Raw genomic sequence first — 24,330 nt, forward strand, 5'->3', positions numbered from 1 at the left:
TCAATGATTCTTAAATGGAAGAAGTTTGGAATCACCAAGACTCTTCCTAGAGCTGGCCGCCTGGCCAAACTGAGCAATCGGTGGAGAAGGGCCTTGGTCAGGGAGGTTCCTCTGTGGAGATGGGAGAACCTTACAGAAGGACAACTCTGCAGCACTCTACCAAACAGGACTTTATGATAGTGGCCAGACGGAAGACACTGCTCAATAAAAGACACATGACAGCCAGCTCGGAGTTAGCCAAAAGGCACCTAAAGACTCAGACCATGAGAAACAATATTCTCTGGTCTGATGAAACCAAGATTGAACTCTTTGGCCTGAATGCCAAGCGTCACGTCTGGAGGAAACCTGGCACCATCCCTACGGTGAAGCATGGTGGGGGGATTCATCATGCTGTGGGGATGTTTTTCAGCGGCAGGTACTGGGAAACTAGTCAGGATTGAGGGCATGATGAATGGAGCACAGCGAGATCCGTGATGAAAACCTGCTCCAGAGCGCTCAGGACCTCCAACTGGGGTGAAGGTTTACCTTTGAACAGGACAACAATCCTAAGCACACCGCCAAGACAACACAAGAGTGGCTTCGGGACAAGTCTCTGAATGTCTTTAAGTGTCCGAGCCAGAGCCCGGACTTGAACCTGATCGAATATCTCTGGGGAAATCTGAAAATAGCTGTGCAGCAACGCTCCCGATCAAACTTGACAGAGCTTGAGAGGATCTGCACTGAAGAGAAAATCCCCAAAAACAGGTGTGCCGAGCTTGTAGCATCATACCCAAGACTCGAGGCTGTAATCGCTGCCAAAGTTGCTTCAACAAAGTACCGAGTAAAGGGTCTGAATACTTATGGAAATGTTTTGTTTTTATTTTTAATCTAAAAAACCTTTTGCTTTGTCATTATGGGGTATTGTCTAGATCCAATCAAGACTCCAATCAAGATGTAGAAACGTCTCAAGAATGATCAATGGAAACAGGATGCACCTGAGCTTTATCCCCTTATCTATTGAGACCGCAGGGAACAAAGCAAACCAAAGGAACAAACAAAGTGAACAAATACAATGATAACAATCAAATGTTTATTTTAAACGGTTACATCAGGTTTTCGATCAACCACAGTTTCATTGAACTTCATATTTTGTTAAGACCATTATGAGAGCACTTCATATAAAATGTGACCAATTTGTCTTGCATCAACTGTGATACTTGCGCCGAGAATACTGTATAGAGATTTATACATAACTTTTATGGTGAAAAACAACACTGGGAGAGGTACGCTTCAAAGCAGTGCACTCTTGGTGTATGACAGCAAACACAGGCTCTGATTGAAAAGTGTCTGCATGGATGTCCACGTCTCCTCCAGTTTCTCTGATACTTTAGACGCCTCCTCCATCAGCCCTGGTTCCTGGGAGATCAGTCTAATATGCAGCTAGAGAGAGAGACGAACCAGAGTTAGCGATGGATGTAAGTCTAGCCATACATGAACACGCACTTATTATTTGCCCTCAGAACGTGCCTGTGAAGACAAACACATCATTCTTCATGTTCTGTAGAGATGCAATTTGAATGAAGGTACTCAACTAAATAGATTGTATTTTAAGAGGGAAACAATAGAACTGCGTATCAAGTCAAACATGTTTTCTTGTTACATTTTTTTGGACTTCTACAGGGAATCTGGGTATTAGTTTTGATCGAATAGGGCGTTGTGTATTCAGAGAATTTTTACGTTTCTGTTTTTTTCTTTCCAATCATAATGTTCTGATGCCATCTGCTGGCTGCAGATGTAAGTGGATGACAGTCAATGCAACAGAAAACAACTTTCCCCTTCATCTAGTGGCACCTGGAGTTGATACCATTAAGCTGCTCTCTTATACCTTTGTAACAACGATACAATTACTGTCGTAATAACATTGGACGAAAACGTAACAATAAAAACAAAATCAAATGTAGATTAAATAAAAATATAAACTGTTTTTACACAGGTATACAGTGGTTGCATTAACGCAGAACTCTGTATTTCTCACCCAGAAAAATAGATCAAACGCAAAAATAAATATCTTGCTGTGTTTTGTAAACCAGATCTAAAATGCTCCTTATTGTAATTTCTGCTCGGCATCAGACTGATTTTGTGCTTCAGTTGCACTTCTCCACTCAGATGAGAATTCACGAATGGTCATTCTATCAGCAGACAGCGCTCTGACTGTTGTGTAGCTATTTTTTCTCTGGTACTTTTCTCGGTTTCTCCTGTAAAATGAAGATTCACTTCAGGCAAAACATTAGGAAATGTAGCTGGCTACATTCTTTCTATGATAAATATGATGGCCATGTATAATTATTTTGCAAAAAAATACCTTTCTCATTTACGACTAGCCAAATAGCATTGCACTTCTGTAGTCATCTGATGAAAAGTAAGCTATTTTCCATGGAATATGTCCCACTAATGTATTTTCTGTGATGGTAAAGCAACAACAAAAAAAAACGCGACTTTCAATATTAAACACAGGCATTTAAAAAATAAAAATAAATTAAATACAGCATTTTGAAAATACAGTTGTGAACTAACGCGACCCTTGGTATAACAGCAGCTGATTAAACGTGCAGTGTTAGTGACTATGATATTTATGTGGTTACCTTTAGGAAGAGAGCCAGGTAGGCCTGTGCCAGATCAAAGTCTCTCTTGGAGTCCAGCATGCTGGCAACCATCTTCAGGAAACCTTGTAAGACGGAGACATCTCCACCCATATCAGGGGCCAGGCCTCGGAGTTCAGCATCAATCCCAGACGGACCCATCTCTTTCAGCAACCCCACAGGGTCATTATCTGGAGGAAACGATGACGAGGATGGGTTATTCATTGTATTGGCCTGAGGTACATGCCATTTGAAATGCAAAGTCGTGCCAAATAATACTTTAGTTAGTGCCCATGCTAATGACTTGACTTCATAGCAGTAGGCCCAAGTATTGTGATTCCAAAAGATATTCTTGAGTTTTTATGGCCTCAGAATTGATTTGGGGTTAGAGGAATTGCTATGCTTGCAAGAGGTGCGGTGAGTAATAGCTAGGTAAGTGAGATTCAGACTTACATTTGTTGCTGAGCATAGCAGATTCTAGCTGTTGGTAGAAATGGGACTTCTGTGCCAGGACTCCAAAATTCACAATCTTTGACTGTGAAAAAAGTAAACAAAAGAAGCATTGTTTAAACCAAATAACAGTTGTTTAAACCAAATAACAGGGATAATATGAAAAGCAAATAACCTTTTTTTAAAGTTGGAATCAGTAGTAGGGGAAACAGCGCCACTGTCCACCCTACAGCCGTTATTGTTTTGTTGACGAAGCAGAGGTGGAGAGGGTCGCCTAGAGCCCTGCACAGGCATGAATTTCATGACGAAGCCCTACCCATGCCAGCGACGTTCAGGCCCTACCCTACCCAGGTCTGACTGCTTCTGACAATTTTAAGGACCGACCCTGCCCGAAATCCAAAATAACTTCCTCTGTTGGCAAATGCATTAGCTACTCCTCGCTGCCTGTCAGTCGCTCCTGCACGCTGCTCATGGCGGTTCTGTATCTGTGAGTATCTATAGCAAATGGCTCCGCTTAGGCTGCTCTGTTCAATGACGAGACAGAGAGCAGTAGACTGTTAGCTACTTAGTCACTCTGACCTCTGACAAAACTCAAGGAACATTATTATTTTCTGTGAAATAATCTCTCCTGTCTTATATTTGATGAGGTTGAAGCACTTCTGACACCATGTTATGATCTTAGTCAGATATGACAGTACCCCACAGCAGATCACGAGCAAATAGCTCAGCTTTAAAATGTTAGTGATCAATTTAGTGATACCCGGGCTCTGCCCGTACCCTCGTTATTGATGAAAAAAACAGACCCTACCAGGCCCCTAACCAAATTTATAATGTCAGGTCCCACCGGGTAGTTGAGCTCTAGCGTCGCCCATGTCAGAGAAAAAAAAGTGTTCGTTGTTTGCACTAACTTCGTTGTTGTGCCTTGTTAGGATCCGTCGCCGAGAGGATAATCTACCTTTCCCATCGGTCCCATTAGCCAACGTACAATCAATCGATAATAAAATAGACAAACTCGGATCACGTATATACTACCAATGGGACATTCAAAACTGTAATATCTTGTGTTTTACTGGACGAGTCGTGGCTGGACGACGACATGAAAAACATACAGCTGGCGGGTTTTAAGCTTTTCGGCAGGATAGAACAGCGGACTCTGGTAAGACAAGGGGTGGCGGTCTATGTACAGTTGAAGTTGGAAGTTTACATACACCTTAGCCAAACACATTTAAACTCAGTTTCACAATTCCTGACATTTAATTCTAGTAAAATTCCCTGGTTTAGGTCAGTTAGGATAACCACTTTATTTTAAGAACGTGAAATGTCAGAATAATAGTAGAGAGAATTATTCATTTCAGCTTTTATTTCTTTCATCACATTCCCAGTGGGTCAGAAGCGAATATATACTCAATTGGTATTTGGTAGCATTGCCTTTAAAATTATTTAACATGGGTCAAACGTTATGGGTAGCCTTCCACAAGCTTCCCATAATAAGTTGGGTGAATTTTGGCCCATTCCTCCTTACAGAGCTGGTGTAACTGAGTCAGGTTTGTAGGCCTCCTTGCTCACACATGCTTTTACAGTTCTGCCCACACATGTTCTATAGGATTGAGGTCAGGGCTTTGAGATGGCCACTCAAATACCTTGACTTTGTTGTCCTTAAGCCATTTTGCCACAACTTTGGAAGTATGCATGGGGTCATTGTCCATTTGGAAGACCTATTTGCGACCAAGCTTTAACTTCCTGACTGATGTCTTAAGATGTTGCTTCAATATATCCACATAATTTTCCTGCCTCATGATGCCATCTATTTTGTGAAGTGCACCAGTCCCTCTTGCAGCAAAGCACCCCCACAACATGATGCTGCCACCCCGTGCTTCTCGGTTGGGATGGTGCTCTTCCGCTTGCAAGCTTCCTCCTTTTTGCTCCAAACATAACGATGGTCATTATGGACAAACAGTTCTATTTTTGTTTCATCCGTCCAGAGGACATTTCTCCAAAAAGTACGATCTTTGTCCCCATGTGCAGTTGCAAACCGTAGTCTGGCTATTTTTAATGGCGGTGTTGGAGCAGTTGCTTCTTCCTTGCTGAGCAGCCTTTCTGGTTATGCGAATATAGGACTCGTTTTACTGTGGATACAGATACTTTTGTACCCGTTTCCTCCAGCATCTTCACAAGGTCGTTTGCTGTTGTTCTGGGATTGATTTGCACTTTTCGCACCAAAGTATGTTCATCTCTAGGAGACAGAATGCGTCTCCTTCCTGGTCGCATGGTGTTTATGCTTGCGTACTATTGTTTGTACAGATGAACGTGGTACCTTCAGGCATTTGGAAATTGCTCCCAGGGATGAACCAGACTTGTGGAGGTCTACATTTTTTTCTGAAGTCTTGGCTGATTTCCCATGAGGTCAAGCAAAGAGGCACTGAGTTTGAAGGTAGGCCTTGAAATATAGCCACCAGGTACACCTCCAATTGACCCAATTTATGTCAATTAGCCTATCGGAAGTTTCTAAAGCCGTGACCTAATTTTCTGGAATTTTCCGAGCTGTTTAAAGGCACAGTCAACTTAGTGTATGTAAACTTCAACTGTATATTTGTAAACAGCTGGTGCACGAAATCTAAGGAAGTCTCAAGGTTTTGCTCATCTGAGGTAGAGTATTTAATGATAAGCTGTAGACCACACTATCTACCTAGAAAGTTTTAATCTATATTCTTCATAGCTGTCTATTCCCATTTCAAACCAATGTTGGCACTAAGACCACACCTAATGAGCTGTATGCAGCCATAAGTGAACAGGAAAACATTCACCCAGAGGCGGGGCTTCTAGTAGCTGGGGACTTTAATGCAGAAAAACTCAAATCCGTTTTAGGAGGGGAGAAAAAAACTCGACCACTTTTACTCCACACACAGAGAAGCATAGAGTACACCACATCAGTCACTGGCTTCATCAATAAGTGCATTGATGACGTCGTCCCCTCAGTGACCGTAAGTACATACCCCAACCAGAAGCCATGGATTACAGGCAACATTGAGCTAAAGGGTAGAGCTGCCGCTTTCAAGGAGCGGGACTCTAACCCGGAAGCTTATAAGAAATCCTGCTATGCCCTCCAACGAACCGTCAAACAGGAAAAGCATCAATAAAGAACTAAGATCGAAGTGTACTAGAGCGGCTCCGATGCGGCAGGGCTTGCAAACTATTAGACTTACAAAGGGAAGCACAGCCGCGAGCTGCCCATTAACACGAGCTTACCAGATGAGCTAAATTACTTCTATGCTCGCGTCGAGGCAATTAACACTGAAACATGCATGACAGCATCAGCTGTTAAACAGGTCAACATTCACAAGGCTGCAAGGCCAGACAGATTACCAGGACGTGTACTCCGAGCATGCACTTACCGACTGGCAAGGGTCTTCACTGACAGTTTCAACCTCTCCCTGCCTGAGTTTGTAATACCCACATGTTTCAAGCAGACCAACATAGTCCCTGTGCCCAAGAACACGAAGGTAACCTGCCTAAATGACTACCGACCTATAGCACTCACGTCTATAGCGATGAAGTGCTTTGAAAGGCTGGTCATGGCTCACATCACCACCATTATCCCAGAAAACCTAGACCCACTCCAATTTGCATACCGCCCCAACAGATCCACAGATGATGCAATCTTTTTGCACTCCACACTGACCTTTCACACCTGGACAAAAGGAACACTTACGTGAGAATGCTATTCATTGACTACAGCTCAGCATTCAACACCATAGTGCCCTCAAAGCCAATCACTAAGCTAAGGACACTGGGAAGAAACACCTCCACCTGCAACTGAATCCTGGACTTCCTGACAGGCCACCCCCAGGTGTTAAGGGTAGGTAACAACACATCCGCCACGCTGATCCTCAACACGGGGGGCCCATCAGTCCCCTCCTGTACTGCCTGTTCACTCATGACCGCATGGCCAGGCATAACTCCAACACCATCATTAAGTTTGCCGATGACACAACAGTGGTCACCGACAAGGACAAGACAGCCTACAGGGAGGAGGTAAGCAACGTGGCCGTGTGGTGCCAGGACAACAACCTCTCCCTCAACACGATCAAGACAAACGAGATGATTGTGGACTACAGGAAAAGGAGGACCGAGCACGCCCACATTCTCATCGACGGGGTTGTAGTGGAGCAGGTTGAGAGCTTCAAGTTCCTTGGTGTCCACATCACCAACAAACTAACATGGTCCAAGCACACCGAGACAATCGTGAAGGGCAGGGCACGACAAAACCTATTCCCCCTCAGGAGACTGAAAAGAGTTGGCATGGGTCCTCAGATCCTCAAAAGGTTCTACAGCTGCACCAAAGAGCATCCTGACTGGTTGCATCACTGCCTAGTATGGCAACAGCTTGGCCTCCGACCGCAAGGCACTACAGAGGGTAGTGCGTATGGCCCTGTACATCACTGGGGCCAAGCTTCCTGCCATCCAGGACCTCTACACCAGGCGGTGTCAGAGGAAGGCACTAAAAATGATCAAAGACCCCAGCCACCCTAGTCATAGACTGTTCTCTCTGCTACCGCATGGGAAGCGGTACCGGAGCACCAAGTCTAGGTCCAAGAGGCTTCTAAACCGCTTATACCCCTCAAGCCATAAGACTCCTGAACATCTAATTAAATGGCTACCCGGACTATTTGCATTGTCCCCCCCCCCCCCTTTACACTGCTGCTACTCTGTTTATTATCTATGCATATTACCTCGACTAACCGGTTCCCTCGCACATAGACTCTGTACCAGTACCCCATGTATTTTTTTCTTAAAACGGCATTGTTGGTTAAGGGCTTGTAAGTAAGCATTTCACTGTACGGTCTACACCTATTGCAGAACTGCCAAACCTGTCCAACTTTTTAGAGTACCAGACGCACGCGGCAAATTGGGAGATTCAACACGCGCTCGTAGCACTCCCCGAATTGGGGTTCCTTCCCCCGCACTTGTGCACGCTGTTCGTGAGTCTGATCGCAATTATAGAGTTGTTCCAAATCAAGTCGATAAAAAGGTTGGAATACTTTGACAGCATTCCAGTTACACATATGGTAAAAGTCACTAACAAAATGTAATTAGAAAAAACACAAAGGGCCTTTATTCTTGGAGTAAAAATAAATAATTTTTAAACAAATAACTTGTTATTATATGCTTAAGTACAAAATGTACAAACGTCTTATCCATGAAAAAAAATAAAAAATGATAAGAACAACAAATGTTTGAAGCAGAGAATCAGTATCAAATAAACATGTAAAAGGAAAAGGCTATGATAGGAAGCAGTGGGTAAGAACAAATCTTCTGGAGAGCTTCAAATGTTCAGGAAATCATTTCCTAGACAGATTTGCCTGGCAGCTAGCAGACTTAGCCTCACGCAGCAGGGCATCGGTATAGACTTCTCCGTGGCAAACAGTTCCTCTGGCAATCATTGAAACCTTGGTAACGAGGGCACTCAGCATGTCTGTACTGGGGGAGGCTCTGTACTGGGTTTTGTCCTTGGAAATGAGACTGAATATTCGTTCGCAGCCTGCATTGCAGTGAAATATGACCAATATGCACAGCATCACAGTCGAAAGCTGGGAATAGACCAGGCTGCCCCGCCTTTTCATTGTGAAGATTTCTCTCCAGGCTTGATCCGTGCGCATGTTGACCAGACTCTGCTCAAAAGGTTGCTGCCTGATAGAGTCTAAACTCATCTTCCACCAGATCAACAGAGGCTCCCTCAGAAATAATGCAGGGATAGCATGCCGTGAAAAAGTTGAGGGATGAGATCTTGGCAGTCGGCCTGTTGGCAATGTTTCAGCCTATGTGAAGGTGCCCATTGGATTTCTTTGCAGCACATACATCATTTCAGATTTTCGAAATAGATCAAATCTCAAATCTAGTGCAAAGACCTTTTAGAAGCATTGCCTCTATAGCTAATACAGGACACTCATTCATTCTTCATCGCGCCGTCTTCTAAACTCCCGACTCCCATTTAATGCCAAGATATTTATATTTATTTGGGATTATACTTTTGTAAATGCTTTTTCTGACATGGATCATCATTTCAGTCACAGTCCATCAGGTTGCGTGATCCTTGTAATGTTACGTGGAAAATACAACTAATGGGATGCAGAATTGAATGTCTATCACTCTCACAACAAATGCGACCAGTTCTTTTTCGCATTTAATTTATTTCGGAAGCAAATGTGAGTGAACTGCTGGCACTTTAGAGCCCACTGAATGTCCATCCTATGTTCGCAAATGTTAGCTTGAAACAATTAGTGTTTACCTTTCCACACAACTTGCTCGTGTGTTTACGTACAGCTGACAGTCGGCAAACTCAGCATCACATCAAACAGGAGGAGGGGCAGACAAGGGGTAGCTACGTCCAATAATGATTTTATTAATCTCCGTGTCCGTTGACACAAACTCCGTAGACGCCTGTGTGTTGCAGCTCAAGAATAGGTTAGATTTACTCAGCGGGTTTATTTGTTATTCAAATGTTGTTTAAAAAAAATATATATATATATATATATATATATATATATAATAATCAGTCCCTATTCATTTCTGCGTACTTTTAACTCAGATCTCGTACATGGACAGAGAATTGCGCAGCTGGTACGCAAAATGTGTGCATGTTGGCAGGTCCTGCTATTGTATACGGCGCATGTGACAAATACAATTTGACTTGATTTTTGATTTGAACATCGCAAACAGACATGGCAGTTTCAACATTAAGGATTCCAGCTCCTGTAATTTACATTAATGTTAAAAAAGAAAATGTTTATAAAAATGGATTTTACAGTATTGTGGTTTCAGGGTCATTCATGGAGTTCTGTTTATTATCAGAACTTGAAGAAGTAGCTAACTTCTCTCACCTGTTCCCCCTGGTTGGAGCCTTCAGAGGGGGCGAACTGTGGTATTAGTCCTGGGATGGTGGGCATAAAGAAGGGGGCAGCCTTTGGAACCTTGGGGGGCTCCTTGGGTTTGTTCCGTTTCTATATGTGAAAGGGGAAAACACCAATCTCATTTCAGTCTGACATAACAAAAACAAAATATATGAGCACTGTGAAAGTCTGTCCTATGAAGCGATGACAATGATATTACCACACGTGTCGTCAGTCACTGCAAGTGTAAGGAGAAATGTGTTGCCTTGGGTTTAGCTCAGAGGGCTAAGACAGTCTTGAGTCGCACAGACAACCTGGGCTTGAGACCCTGTAGGTGACCCATTTTCCCTCCGCAGACAACCACAGTGTGACATGCTCACCTTGATGATGTCGAGGTGCAGCAGGTTCTTCCAGCGAGAGTCGGCCAGCAGAGAGAGGGTGACCAGCTGCTCGTCCAGTTGCTCAGGAGACTCATATTCTATCATCTCAGTGTTGAGATCAGCATCTCCCTCTCCCTCTTCATCTGCAGAAGAAAACTAATGTTTCTTTGGCAACGGATACCATCAACTACCATCTAACATTGCTTAAGCTCCAGAAAGGCTATTTCAAGCATTTGAAATGTACACACACGTTACAGTATTGTTTTTCTCCACCAATACCTAGAAAATATTCAAAAGGGCCGCTTGAATAATTGGCTGGTACCACTGTTACATGTGCCAGTCCAGATGGTGTGGGGGACTTTCGAGCCCCCCATGCCCAGTACAGAGTAAGTGCTACATGGGTACAGTGGCTGTTCAGTCGGTACCTTGGTTGGAACAGGTTCCTGGCAGCATGATCCCGGTGGGCTCGTAATCTGCAGGCAGGGGGCGCAGCGACACCATACTGCACAGCGTGTTGTTGGACCTGGAAACACAACCATATGGAATTCACTCAACATGGGATGCTCACTCAACAATAACACTAATGTAGTAATGTTCAAAATCAGGAAGGCTGGTCTGAATGCTCATATATACGTCATCCAGTAAGCATAACAGAAGTCACTTTATTTCCTATTCTAGGGGCATAGTGGGAATGAATACAAAACTAATCATCATCAGCATAGTGTCTCGTTTCTCCTCTTCCCTGTTAGCCATATGTGGAATGTCTATCACCTCCTGACCGTAGAGCCTATAACCACGGCACAATGATGCACATTCCTCACACATTCTGTCTAACCTGTGGGCTCAATCTCGCACGTATCACCGTCCTCTCTCTCAACCAATAGGTGCAAATGTTGGGATGTATTTATACATGTCAACTTAACCCCGTTCGCTCACTGCACGCAATTTTTTTTTTCAACAACCATCCGCCACCACTAGCTATTATAACCTTAAGGCCCGTCACGGGAACTCCTTTCCTCCAGCGGGAGAGGGCTTCGATGCCAGCAGCCCCGCATAGGGCAACCCGTCATCATGTCATCTAGCTCCGAGGATCTTCCCCCAGAGACGAAACCATTCCCCCAACTATTTCAGAAAATGTCATATTGCTTTCGGTCTTTGTTCAGCTGGGCCTGTACTCGATTGAATTACTAATACTGAATACTACTATGATGTTGTGCTCTGTAGCTCAGTTGGTAGAGCATAGCGCTTGCAATGCCAGGATAGGGGGTTCAATTCCCGGGACCTGCCGTACGTAAAATGTATGCACACATGACTAAGTCACTTTGGGTAAAAGCGCCTGGTAAATGTCATACATTATTATTGTTATTGCTGAATACTATGAGTTACTATCCTGAAAAGTATTATACTGGATGTGACACTACTACTCAATATACATGCAACACACTGCGTCACTGCAAACTACTTGAATACAAGGAAATAACTAAAATCCTTAATAAATAACAAATAAATCCTTCATAAATAACTATTCAATTGAATAGATGCTGTAACAATTGACCATATGACTACTAGTTTACTGGGTCCCATTTATTCAAAGACTAAGCAAATCAAGATTGTTCCTTTATCATCTAATACTTGGTTGCCTGTTAGTGTGAACATTAACCAGCAGGTTAGGTTCCGTAATAATGACATAACCTCAGATAATCATTGACTCCACCCGCCACACAGTCTTTCTTTGATGTGGTGGTGACTCTTACCATAAGTAGATCCCCAAGTTGTCGACATGGGAGGAGGCTAGAAAGTCCCCTGTGGGTGACATGGTCAGACTGACTGCAGCAAATTCGACCAAGAAGCAGTCCACCAGGCTAGGAAAGAAAGTTAACAGTGACAGAAAGAAAAGAGAGAATAAATCAAGTCAATTACTGAAGGCTGAGAGGGAAATTCCCCTGCAGAGCACTTGAAGGAGATTCATTGATAAACTACATTTTTGATAAAGCACCCCCCTTTTTTTTAAAGAATCTGAACTAAAGTAATCTTCACGATTACAGGTTATGGCAAGAGGAAATGACGAGAAGCTGCTCCAGAAGCGGAAGGATTAGTCTTACCAGCCAGAGGGAAGGTCCCATGTCCTGATAGTACAGTCCATGGCTGCCGTTATCAACCAGCGACCATCTGGACTGAAAGCCTGAGGAGAAACGTCAGACAAGAAAAATCATCAGTAGTCAAAAAGATATTTGAGGGAAAGAGTGGGCGAGATCAAAATCGAGAGTAAAAAAAACAGAAAGGGAGATCAAGAAAGATAGCGACTCACCATGTCATTGACCTGTCCTCGATGGCCAGAGAACTTGCGGACAATCCTCTTGGTCTCCATGTCCAGAACATTGAGAGTGAAGTCGTCCAGCGCGATGGCAAACATCCCACTTTACCAGGGACAGAAAAGACTACAATCAGACACTTTCCCACAGACAATGCAATCTCAACCACACTGCACACTGCCCTAACCCATCTGGACAAGAGGAATACCTATGTGAGAATGCTGTTCATCGACTACAGCTCGGCATTCAACACCATAGTACCCTCCAAGCTCGTCATCAAGCTCGAGACCCTGGGTCTCGACCCCGCCCTGTGCAACTGGGTACTGGACTTCCTGACGGGCCGCCCCCAGGTGGTGAGGGTAGGCAACAACATCTCCTCCCCGCTGATCCTCAACACTGGGGCCCCAAAAGGGTGCGTTCTGAGCCCTCTCCTGTACTCCCTGTTCACCCACGACTGCGTGGCCACGCACGCCTCCAACTCAATCATCAAGTTTGCGGACGACACAACAGTGGTAGGCTTGATTACCAACAACGACGAGACGGCCTACAGGGAGGAGGGGAGGGCCCTCGGAGTGTGGTGTCAGGAAAATAACCTCACACTCAACGTCAACAAAACTAAGGAGATGATTGTGGACTTCAGGAAACAGCAGAGGGAACACCCCCCCACCCACATCGATGGAACAGTAGTGGAGAGGGTAGCAAGTTTTAAGTTCCTCGGCATACACATCAGACAAACTGAATTGGTCCACTCACACAGACAGCATCGTGAGGAAGGCGCAGCAGCGCCTCTTCAACCTCAGGAGGCTGAAGAAATTCGGCTTGTCACCAAAAGCACTCACAAACTTCTACAGATGCACAATCGAGAGCATCCTGGCGGGCTGTATCACCGCCTGGTATGGCAACTGCACCGCCCTCAACCGTAAGGCTCTCCAGAGGGTAGTGAGGTCTGCACAACGCATCACCGGGGGCAAACTACCTGCCCTCCAGGACACCTACACCACCCGATGCTACAGGAAGGCCATAAAGATCATCAAGGACATCAACCACCCGAGCCACTGCCTGTTCACCCCGCTGTCATCCAGAAGGCGAGGTCAGTACAGGTGCATCAAAGCTGGGACCGAGAGACTGAAAAACAGCTTCTATCTCAAGGCCATCAGACTGTTAAACAGCCACCACTAACATTGAGTGGCTACTGCCAACACACTGTCAATGCCACTGACTCTACTCCAGCCACTTTAATCATGGGAATTGATGGGAAATGATGTAAATATATCACTAGCCACTTTAAACAATGCTACCTTATATAATGTTACTTACCCTACATTATTCATCTCATATGCATACGTAGATACTGTACTCTATATCATCGACTGCATCCTTATGTAATACATGTATCACTAGCCACTTTAACTATGCCACTTGGTTTACATACTCATCTCATATGTATATACTGTACTCGATATCATCTACTGTATCTTGCCTATGCTGCTCTGTACCATCACTCATTCATATATCCTTATGTACATATTCTTTATCCCCTTACATTGTGTATAAGACAGTAGTTTTTTGGGGAATTGTTAGTTAGATTACTTGTTCGTTATTACTGTATTGTCGGAACTAGAAGCACAAGCATTTCGCTACACTCGCATTAACATCTGCTAACCATGTGTATGTGACAAATAAATTTGATTTGATTTGATTTGATAGCTATGTTATAACCACGTGAAAACAAAAAAATCAGTTGGAAGACGCGCAGTCGTGTCAGTGCTATTCCTCCCTGTGGTGTTATCCGTTCCGTACCTGTCCCGGTGCAAGTGTGTGGTGGCGGGCGAGGTGCCCAGGTCAATGGAGAGGATCAGCTTCCTAGATTTGAACTTCCAGATGTTGACCAGTTTGTCAGCTCCGGCACTCACGGTCAGCTGGTTGAGTCCATCCACCGACACGCCGCGCACCGCCCCGCTGTGAGCTACAGGGTCAGAGATGGGACGAATGAAGCTGAATCTTTCACGGAAAGCACGAGCCAAATATACATCGGTAATTGTCTTTCTGGGGGTACTTACCTTTGTCCTCTCCATATTGACCTCTATGCATGCCAGACTGCATGTTGTAAACGTCAATATGTCCAGATGAGAGTCCTATCACCACGAAGTTACCACAAGATGTGATATCTACCGCCTGAGGCGAAAGTACACATTTTAACAACATAAATAGCGCATATATTATGTTTGTTTCAAAATGTGTAATAAACTTTGTGTTATAATCTAACTCATCAAATAATTTGGGTTCATTTGACACTAAAAACAACACATTTTACACATATTTAGCTACCGTAGCATGAACGCTGAGAGCGCGGTTCTTGTTGAAGCGTTTCGGCTCCAGCTTGTGTGCTCCCATGCTGCCCTTCTGATAGTTCCAGGTGGTCGTCATGAGGTACCCTCGATGACATGCCACTATACTGTCCCAATCACTCTGGCGGGCACTTTCTACATCCCACATAGAATCAGAGAAAACAAATGTTTTAACAAATTAAATCCCATTCAATGATAAAAGTTCCACAGGAAAAACTGACTTGTTTCGATTTTTTTGTTGTTGTTGCTAAACATACCTGAGGCGAAAGTGGTGATGGCAGGAAGCTTTAGTTTGTCATACCTCAAGCTTTTCTTTTTGGATTTCTTCTTGTTGATGGAACCTAGTTACCAATTGGTTTATTGTCATGAAGAATAGAGCAAACAAGGATTCATGCAGGTAAACAGTACTCAAATTGACAGCTCATAGTCCATAACAGCTATTTTTCCGACAACAGAAAAAATGTAATCGTACCATGTCCTAAACTCCTGTTGAATCTCTCATGAACAGTGGAGAACGACTGCAGAGTACCATCTTGACCTTAGAAAAATAAAGAGTACAGCCGATTAGAGAGAAGAAAAAACCCATAGATGCCTTATACAACTGCCTGATAAAGCAAATCACACATACCAGCACTGAGAATGTGATGTCCGTTCAGGCCGTGGTGCAGGATCTTAGTGGGCGGGGCGCTGTGTCCCAGACGACTCCTGAGTAAACGGCCTCCTCCCCCCGCCGTGTCAAAGATCCACACCTGAGGAATATGACTGATCATTCAAAACTCTATGGTTGAATACCAAATCTTGAGGGCTCCCGAGTAACACAGCAGTCTAAGGCTCTGCATCTCAGTGAAAGAAGGCGTCACTACAGTCCCTGGATGGAATCCAGGACAATCACACCCGGCCGTGATTGGGAGTCCCTTAGGGTGGCGCACAATTGGCCCAGCGTCGTCCGGGTTTGGCCATCATTGTAAATAAGAATTGTTGTTAACTGACTTGGCTAGTTAAATAAAGGTTAAATATTTTGGTACGAGAATGTGTTAGCAGAGCTGAATTTGCAACTTGAGATTTGCAAATACAAGCTTTAAGACAGGGGTGTCAAACTAATTTTACCCCGGGGGCCTGGTCTACAAAGAGGTCCTGGGGGCTGCATTCGGTCTACAAAGAGGTCCTGGGGGCCGCATTCGGTCTACAAAGATGTCCGGGGGGAGTGCATTCGGTTTTCAATCTTTAAAATTTTCGATGCTCCCTGACTGTCAAGCTTTCATGTCAGTGACTATTAGCAAGCTGGACACAGTCAAGAAATTAACGTAGACACAATCATTTCCACACAGTTTCAAGTGAAAATGTGGCAGTATGTTTGACACCCCTTCTTTAAGATTAAAAATTTAACTTTTTACAGCAATTGTACAGTGCCCCCTTCTAGTGAATGACAATTTAAGTAACACAATTTAAGTAACACTAACCCGAATGCCGTTATCAGCCCCATTGGTGATGAGAAGAGGCTCGCCATGGAGGAATGTTAGTCCAGCGATAGCTGTGTTGTGGGCATCTCTCATCTGACAAACAAGCTTCTTCTCCTCCAGATCCCACAGCCCAATATGTCCAATAGGACTACCAGCCGCCATTACTGGATGGCCATCTAGAAGACAATCACAAAGTGTTAAGAGGTGAGTAAACATTTTATTTATTATATTGGACGCAAAGCAGTGATGCACCAGACACAAAATGAAGCCCCACAATGTTGTGTTTATCAATATAATCATAAAGACAACACCTCGTTCAATTGGGGATGTCACCTGTTCTGAAGGAAAGGGAAGTGACTGGGCCCCAGTCTTGCTGGAACTTCATCAGTGACTCATCAAACTTGATGTTGTGGATGATGATCTGACCCGATGATAGGCCAACTCCTACAACGTCCACAGCTGGGGTCTGAGGGGGCGGTTTAGAGGAAATGGGTGAGTGAGAGATAAGCTCGACAGGAAACACAGTGATTTTTTTATAAAAAATAAAAAAAACGTTTACCCCTTTCCCTCCCCAATTTTGTGGTATCCAATTGGTTGTTATAGTCTTGTCTCATCTCTGCAACTCCCGCACAGACTCGGGAGAGGCGACGGTCGAGAGCCGTGCGTCCTCCAAAACACAACCCAACCAAGCCGCAATGCTTCTGTACACAGTGCCCACTTAACCCGGAAGCCAACTGCACCAATGTGTTGGAGGAAACACCGTGCACCCGGCGACCGTGTCAGCGTGCACTGCGGCAGGCACGCCACCAGGAGTCGCTAGTGCGCGATGGGACAAGGATATCCCTGCCGGCCAAACCCTCCCCTAACGGCGCTGGGCCAATTGTGCGCTGCCCCATGGGTCTCCTGGTCAAGGCCGGCTGCGGCAGAGCCTTAGAACACTGCGCCACTCGGGAGGCCCACACATTGAATTTCTGATCGCACACTAGCCAACTTTTCTACACAGTAGATCTCAAAAATAGTGTATACCAGGGATCATCAACTAGATTCAACCACAGGCTGATCTTTTCTTGAGAGGATGGTTGGGGGGGGGGACAATTAAAAGTAATTTTAAGACTGCAAATTGACCGGAAGAAGTCAAAACCAATATAATATTTGACTGACACACAATCATTTCAAACCTTGCTTACATTTGTATACAATCACTTCTTTCTATTATGCGTGGGAATACTTGGGAACAGATTTCCCAAATAAAAATCACTTGGAGCTGATTTTCTGGTGTTTTAAAATTTTATAAAAATGTTTTGCTCATTAAACTTAGGAGGCCAAATAAAGCCACTCGCGGAACAATGGTGTCACATCGCTCCCATACAGTTCCAGACACATGTAGAATCTATGCCAAGGGCCAAAGGTTGAAGCTGTTCTGGCTCGTGGTGGCCGTTGGGGTTTCCTTTATTTTGGCAGTTACCTGTATGCGGGGGGCTAAGGCACAGCACCCACTGGGGAGCCAGGCCCACCCAATCAGATAGAGCATTTTGCTCGAAGACATTATTTGTCTTTAAACTTAAGCACAGTACTTGACTTGGTCAGGGGCTCACAGGAAATATATATCAGCACCTCAAATTTTCTTCTGCTTGAGTTCCTGCATCTCTTATAGAATATTATCTCAAAAGTACTGAGGAGTACCGGCACCCAAAATGAGTACCGGGACTGGCCTAAACATGCATACACCATCAGATGAAATTCATAGCAAGCAGTAGCTATCGCTGTGTAGGCTACTAACCGTTAGCAAGTTAGCTAAGACTCACTAAACAACTTGGCTAGCAAAAACATGTAAAACTGCCAAACAAAGCAAACCGTAAAAAAATAAAAATAATCAAGAGACCGTGTATAGAAGAGGACATGGAGCATTTTCCAAGTCATTTGATATAAGTATTTAGCCTATAAGGGCCTCATGTTCCCCTCTATATCAATCACTGATTGCATTGATCTAATCAAGGGCCTTAAAGACAGTTTGAGTACAGTCAGAGACAATGATCAGCACTAAAACGCTGTTTTTATTCAACACTTTTAGAAATCATGAAACACCCCACTTCGCACTCTAACTCTGCTAAGGCATTTTTAAAAATGTCTTTATTTAACTAGGCAAGTCAGTTAAGAACAATTTCTTATTTACAATGACGGCCTAGGAACAGTGCCTTGTTCAGGGGCAGAACGACAGATTTTTACTTATCAGCTCGGGGATTCGATCTAGCAACCTTTCAGTTACAGGCCCAACACTAACCACTAAGCTACCTGCCGCCCCACATGACCATCGGTCCAGTGAAATGGAAAAAATAGAAAAGGGATTTCTATTTAGTCTGATGTGCCATGTAAGTAATAGGCTACAGCAACTGACCTATTACCAGGGTTATCATATCTCCTAGCTTGTGACTTGAGTTTTCAAATACAAGGGACTGTACGTTATTTATAACAAGGAGTAGGCCTACATGGAGAAATCAGACCTCTCTTATTATATATGAAAAGAGGCAAATGCATGAAGTATTTATTTCCAGTCAATGTAAATAGCCTATCATTTTTAAGAGCTTCATTTAATTGGAAATAGAACTTTGCCCTGTGCTTCTCCGGCCATACACTATAGTGAGGCCCTATATCCTACTGATCATTTCATTGACATCACATTGTAGGCGCACCCTGCTTACATTTTTCACTCAAAGTGATCTAGACCAAGAAAAAGTTGGTGACGCTGTTCTCGTCTACGGCTGCCTATTGTGATAATTAACGCTACATAGGCCTACGGTTTATTATGTGTAGAGTCGCATGGTAAAATGCAAGAGTCGTGGATTTCCGTAGGTCTACAAGACTATTTGGTCTGTAATGTCAAAATCACATTAGATGGTTTGTTATGGGTGACTGAATACAGCAGGGTATAGCGTAGGCTATGCTTTATTGATAATTTAATTATGGTTTGAGTGCCCAGATATGGGCACTACCACACCTACATTTTTGCTGGCCCTGCCGTCATCAGATTTCTGCCTGTCTTCCCGAGTCAGAATGTAGTCTACACAGTACCTTCATTCTATACAGTATTTGAAAGGAGTTGAACATGTGTTTGCTTGACTGTTCCTCAACCTAAAAACTTTCAGCTTTGAGAAAAGTAAAATGGTATTTTAACCAACCTGCTGAAGCACTGTAACTCCTGATGGCCACCCAGTGAAGGTGTACAGAAGCTTGCTAAGACACAAAAGAAATGCACCTAATGAGCACAGAGAACATGGCAAACATTCCTACATTTAAGACCAAACTTTGACAAAGCACACTATAACAATTGCAGTTGCATTAATGCAGATCTTTGGTTGTTCTGTCCTTCCATCAGTTTTATGATTTCACGAACAAATTATAATTAAATTATCAACCAATACTTTTTTAGTTCAAAATATATTTATTTTTTTGTTGAATTTTACTTTTTCATGGTATCCAATTGTTTTTAGTAGCTACTATCTTGTCTCATCGCTACAACTCCCGTACGGGCTCGGGAGAGACGAAGGTTGAAAGTCATGCGTCCTCCGATACACAACCCAACCAAGCCGCACTGCTTCTTAACACAGCGCGCATCTAACCCGGAATCCAGCCACACCAATGTGTCTGAGGAAACACTGCGCACCTGGCAACCTTGGTTAGTGCGATGAGACAAGGACATCCCTACCGGCCAAGCCCTCCCTAACCCGGACGACGCTAGGCCAATTGTGCGTCGCCCCACGGACCTCCCGGTCGCGGCCGGTTACGACAGAGCCCGGGCGCAAACCCAGAGTCTCTGATGGCACAGCTGGTGCTGCAGTACAGCGCCCTTAACCACTGCGCCACCCGGGAGGCCCCTGTTCAAAATATTTTAAAACTACATTAATGACCGTACTTGGATTTGACATTCCAGAGCTGGAGACCTCCTTGGCTACTCCCAAACAGGATCTTGTTCAGGTAAGTGCTTGGGTGCATTACAGCAGACACCTCAAATGACACTTTGTCAAATGTTATCTGCAGGTACTCCTCTGTGGGACAAACAAGCACAAGAGAACAAAACTATTTAATTGACTTCACAAAAACTGGTTTGACTGGAAAATGAAAAACTACTGATCATCATTTCAAAACAATCAATTTACCAAAACATGTTCAACTCTAGGTTCATTGGAACAGATAAACTCAACAATGATCCCAATGATCAGTTCTGCATTATTTTTGCAACACAAACCCTCTGACTCCACATCCCAAACAATGACAGCATTGTCCCGGTCTACAGAAATGATGTGATCCCCAAAAGGCAGCAGGAGGTGAACATCAGCTCCATGGCCGGTGTACATGTGAACGACCTGGATAGACGCAAGAATCTCAGTCAGTTTACTATAAGCAATGTCATTCACTCTACGTCAACGTAACATTTAAGCTAAAGCGAGTGTGTGCCCTCAGCTAGCCTCGTGTCATGACAAGTAGGTGGCCTAAATAGTTTGATATTATTGTCTTTAAAAAAAATATCATATAATATATTCATTATATAAGTGATGGAATGGATACTTCACCTCTTTGTTCCTGGCAAATGCTGATACTTTTCCCCCAATTGCAACATAGACCAGCATCCGATCAGCCGCTAGGCATGATATGTCCTCTGGAAGTGCATTACCTTGGGAAAATTCATACATTCCTTAATCTACAGTAAAATTGTTTGAAACTGTAACACCGGTGAATTAATAAGGGAGCTAGACTTAGTGATATGAGTGATCGTAATACACAGTCAGGAAACTCTTACAGACATCAACAGAATCCAATCTTCCCGGTGTATGCCCTCCCTTGACACATGCCCACATTAGGAAGAGCAAACAGTGTCTCTTTTGGCAGATATGCATTTGATTGCTGTTGATTTCTGTAGGGAGGATGTCCCACTGTGTAAGATGATGTCATCATATCACGAAGACTACCTTTGAATTAAACTACATAAATATACATGGAGTCCTACTTACTGACAGCAACGATTCCAAGTTTCTTGACCTGTAACATTGCAAATGGTTACCAAACAAAACAATGGACAATGGAATGTGCAAAAAGGTGAACTCATGATAACTTGTCTTTTTAGTCACTGTTATGGCTACATTAGATCACCAATAGGACCACTGAACACTCCGATTATAATATGAGAATTAGCGAGCTATCAAATAACTAAATGTACTCTTACAAAAATATCTAGCAGTTTTGAAACTACAGTAAGTATGCAGTACTCTGAAGTCTACTGTGGTATTTTGGGCGCAGTATTTGCAGCATACTGTGCACTCTGACTGCAATCTTTTTTCGTAAGGGTAGATAACGTTATTTTAGAAAAGGCTGCCCTCAAAATCTGGCATTGCATTCGTGGCACATCCTTTAGCTATGTTGTTTCATCGATCTAGTTGACATCAGGAAATGGCAAAGAGACTATCATCATATATGTTTTAAATGATTGCTATATGACAAGTAAAATAGCTAACTTTATCCTTACATTTATCAACATAAGTACTTACATTGTACGTGTGGAAACAATTTCCCACGGCTGTTACAATGTAGAATTCTCGATGTTTCTTATGGTACCGTACCACGTGTGAGAGGTGATTCGAATACAGTCCCAATGCTCTGAAGCCTGAAAATATAACGCTTCCCTTTTTACTACCCACGGGCATGTTTTAGGTTGATGTATATCAAGTAATGCTTTATCAAATGTAGAGACCTTTTTCGTAATCTATTTAAAAACGGCAGGCAGAATAACGTTGTTCCTGTAGATCTTCAATGTTTTCAAAGCGTGAACACATCTTGTGTAACACTGAAATGTGTCCGATAGACTGGATTTAAGAGAATTATAACTTCCGCGTGATAAATTCCCTGATATTCCCTCCATAAATATCTACCCCTCTCAATCTCTATTATATTGCAAATAAAAGTATCAACAAAATCTTGAAAACGGTCTGATAAATTATTAGTATAGTAAAGAATATATTGCCGTGTGTGTCTATTGAGAATAAAATAAGGAATTAATCCACCACCCCATATTTTGTGTTGCAGCTAAATCAAAATACGGTATTACAGTGTTTATTATCAAACGTGTATTATTTATTTTTTAAATACAGAAATAAGACATCATTAATCAATCCTGAAATAACCAAATAAAAAATACGTTGAAATTAAAAATGTAATATCTGAAAATAAGCAATCATATAGAACATAGGTAGATTTAACCAAAGAAGGTTGCATAAGTACTTTTACAGAAAATACTTGATAAACAATTACAGCGTTGATTAATATTTGATTTATAAAACAATATCAAACAGATTTTCTGCTGCTGGTTTTAAATGTGGCTATGATTTAAAAAAAATATCAATCAGGTTTGCAGATACAAAAATTTGCCAGCATTCCAAGAACTTGCATGGAACTTGTGCACGTTTACATGGCCGTTTCGGAATGCCCTTCAGATTCCCACACTCTTCACCCTGTGAAAATCAAACATACAATCAAAGACAATACTATTTGTACCTTTGATTTCAGAGAAACCCCATGTGATTACTGTCTGTCATAATAATAACAATGACAGACAAATATGGAAAATATGACAGATGTTCAAAATACTCACCTTTGCAGAAGATGCCAAACTACATTGTATCATCCTCAATTCCTCCATATTCATCCGTGTGTAATTAATGCATTTTCCACTGGGCAGTGGGCAGTGAGACCATTTGAAAATGCAATTAGGCAGGATTGTCTGCAAAGTGAAATTAAATGTATAATATGATGGCTTTAAGTCATTGAAAAAAAACAATTTGGTCTAAGTCAAATCCAACCGATAGGATATTAAGAGTTTACCTTGTTATAATGCTTCGGTCTCCAACTTCCACAGTGCGTTTTCCACATTGCCTGCAAATGAAACCACATAGGTGTTTCAACCCTCATGGAATCTCAGAATGTACAAACCTAATATCAACAAGACAATTAATACACTCAAAGAAACAAACTTTTAGAAATCTGACTTACATCCATGTTATATTTTGGTATGATATAATTTATAGCCTCATCCTGCATTATTTGGAGACATCCCTTATGCATTGTTGAAATGCTGTCAGCAAGGTACACTGTAAAAGCCAGTGTGACATAACCTGCAAAAAATGAATTCGACACACAGATCAATACCACAATTACAACATGTCAGAAAGAAGCCAGGAAAGCTGTCAAAGTCAACATGTGTTCAATTGAATCAGTTACCAATCAATTGTAAAATTCAGTAATTTACCAATCAGTGCCTTGCTCATCTTTGTGTTAATTTGAGAACTGAACATTTCAGTGATCGGGCATCTTTTATACTCTCTCAAATCCCCTTCATTTTTGACCCATAGTCACTCCATAAATGAAAAATGATCACATGAACAAAATAAACTGTGACTCACAGTATGAATCATATAGGCATGTACTTTAAACTAATGGTCAATTCATCTAACATATAAGAAATCTCAACCCACTCACCACATTCCATAAAATCTCTGATCTCAGTTTGAATAACCACTATGTACTCAGATTGAAAAGGGTACACCTCTGATTGACAACACACCAAAGAGTTATCATACAAATTGATAAAATCAAATAGATAATTTCACTTTTCTCAAAAATGGAGTTCCCACAACTGTGGCCATTACTGACATTTGAGCTTAGTCAGACCACCTTATCATAATGAAGACATCGGTCTGTGTGTGAGGGTATATTCTGCACTGGGCAGACTAACACATGCAGCCTGAAGCATACCTTACACTTGACCACCATACAGTCCCCTCATCTAGCCTCCCCTGGAGAGAGAGCAGCTCTTGTGGTCGCCTGATA

At 42.9% G+C, this 24,330-nt stretch overlaps 1 protein-coding gene across 1 annotated transcript; it reads right to left on the reverse strand.

The window, feature by feature from the left end:
- Nucleotides 1–1,047: 1,047 nt before the first annotated feature.
- On the reverse strand, nucleotides 1,048–22,338 carry wdr36 (WD repeat domain 36). Its single transcript, XM_020457464.2, has 23 exons — nucleotides 21,996–22,338; nucleotides 21,462–21,489; nucleotides 21,024–21,124; nucleotides 20,699–20,816; nucleotides 20,366–20,498; nucleotides 19,632–19,686; nucleotides 16,789–16,921; nucleotides 16,456–16,631; nucleotides 15,624–15,744; nucleotides 15,468–15,533; nucleotides 15,253–15,336; nucleotides 14,976–15,130; nucleotides 14,708–14,822; nucleotides 14,448–14,613; nucleotides 12,644–12,752; nucleotides 12,438–12,517; nucleotides 12,090–12,197; nucleotides 10,761–10,858; nucleotides 10,336–10,478; nucleotides 9,947–10,066; nucleotides 3,072–3,153; nucleotides 2,622–2,809; nucleotides 1,048–1,419 (listed from the first exon to the last, which is right to left on the reverse strand). Exons 1-23 carry the CDS (start codon nucleotides 22,149–22,151, stop codon nucleotides 1,270–1,272), a joined length of 2,685 nt encoding a protein of 894 aa, XP_020313053.1. The 5' UTR covers nucleotides 22,152–22,338; the 3' UTR covers nucleotides 1,048–1,269.
- Between the last annotated feature and the right edge of the window lie 1,992 nt (nucleotides 22,339–24,330).

Source organism: Oncorhynchus kisutch, linkage group LG23, assembly GCF_002021735.2.
Source record: "Oncorhynchus kisutch isolate 150728-3 linkage group LG23, Okis_V2, whole genome shotgun sequence".
In the NCBI taxonomy this organism is placed as follows: domain Eukaryota; kingdom Metazoa; phylum Chordata; class Actinopteri; order Salmoniformes; family Salmonidae; genus Oncorhynchus; species Oncorhynchus kisutch.

Coding starts and splice junctions, on each gene's coding strand:
- wdr36 (XM_020457464.2), bottom strand. CDS start 22,151: ATGCCCGTGGGTAGTAAAAAGGGAAGCGTTATATTTTCAGGCTTCAGA. Junction 21,490..21,995: donor ATTGTTTCCACACGTACAAT/GTAAGTACTTAT, acceptor GCAATGTTACAG/GTCAAGAAACTTGGAATCGT. Junction 20,817..21,023: donor CATTTGCCAGGAACAAAGAG/GTGAAGTATCCA, acceptor GCGTCTATCCAG/GTCGTTCACATGTACACCGG.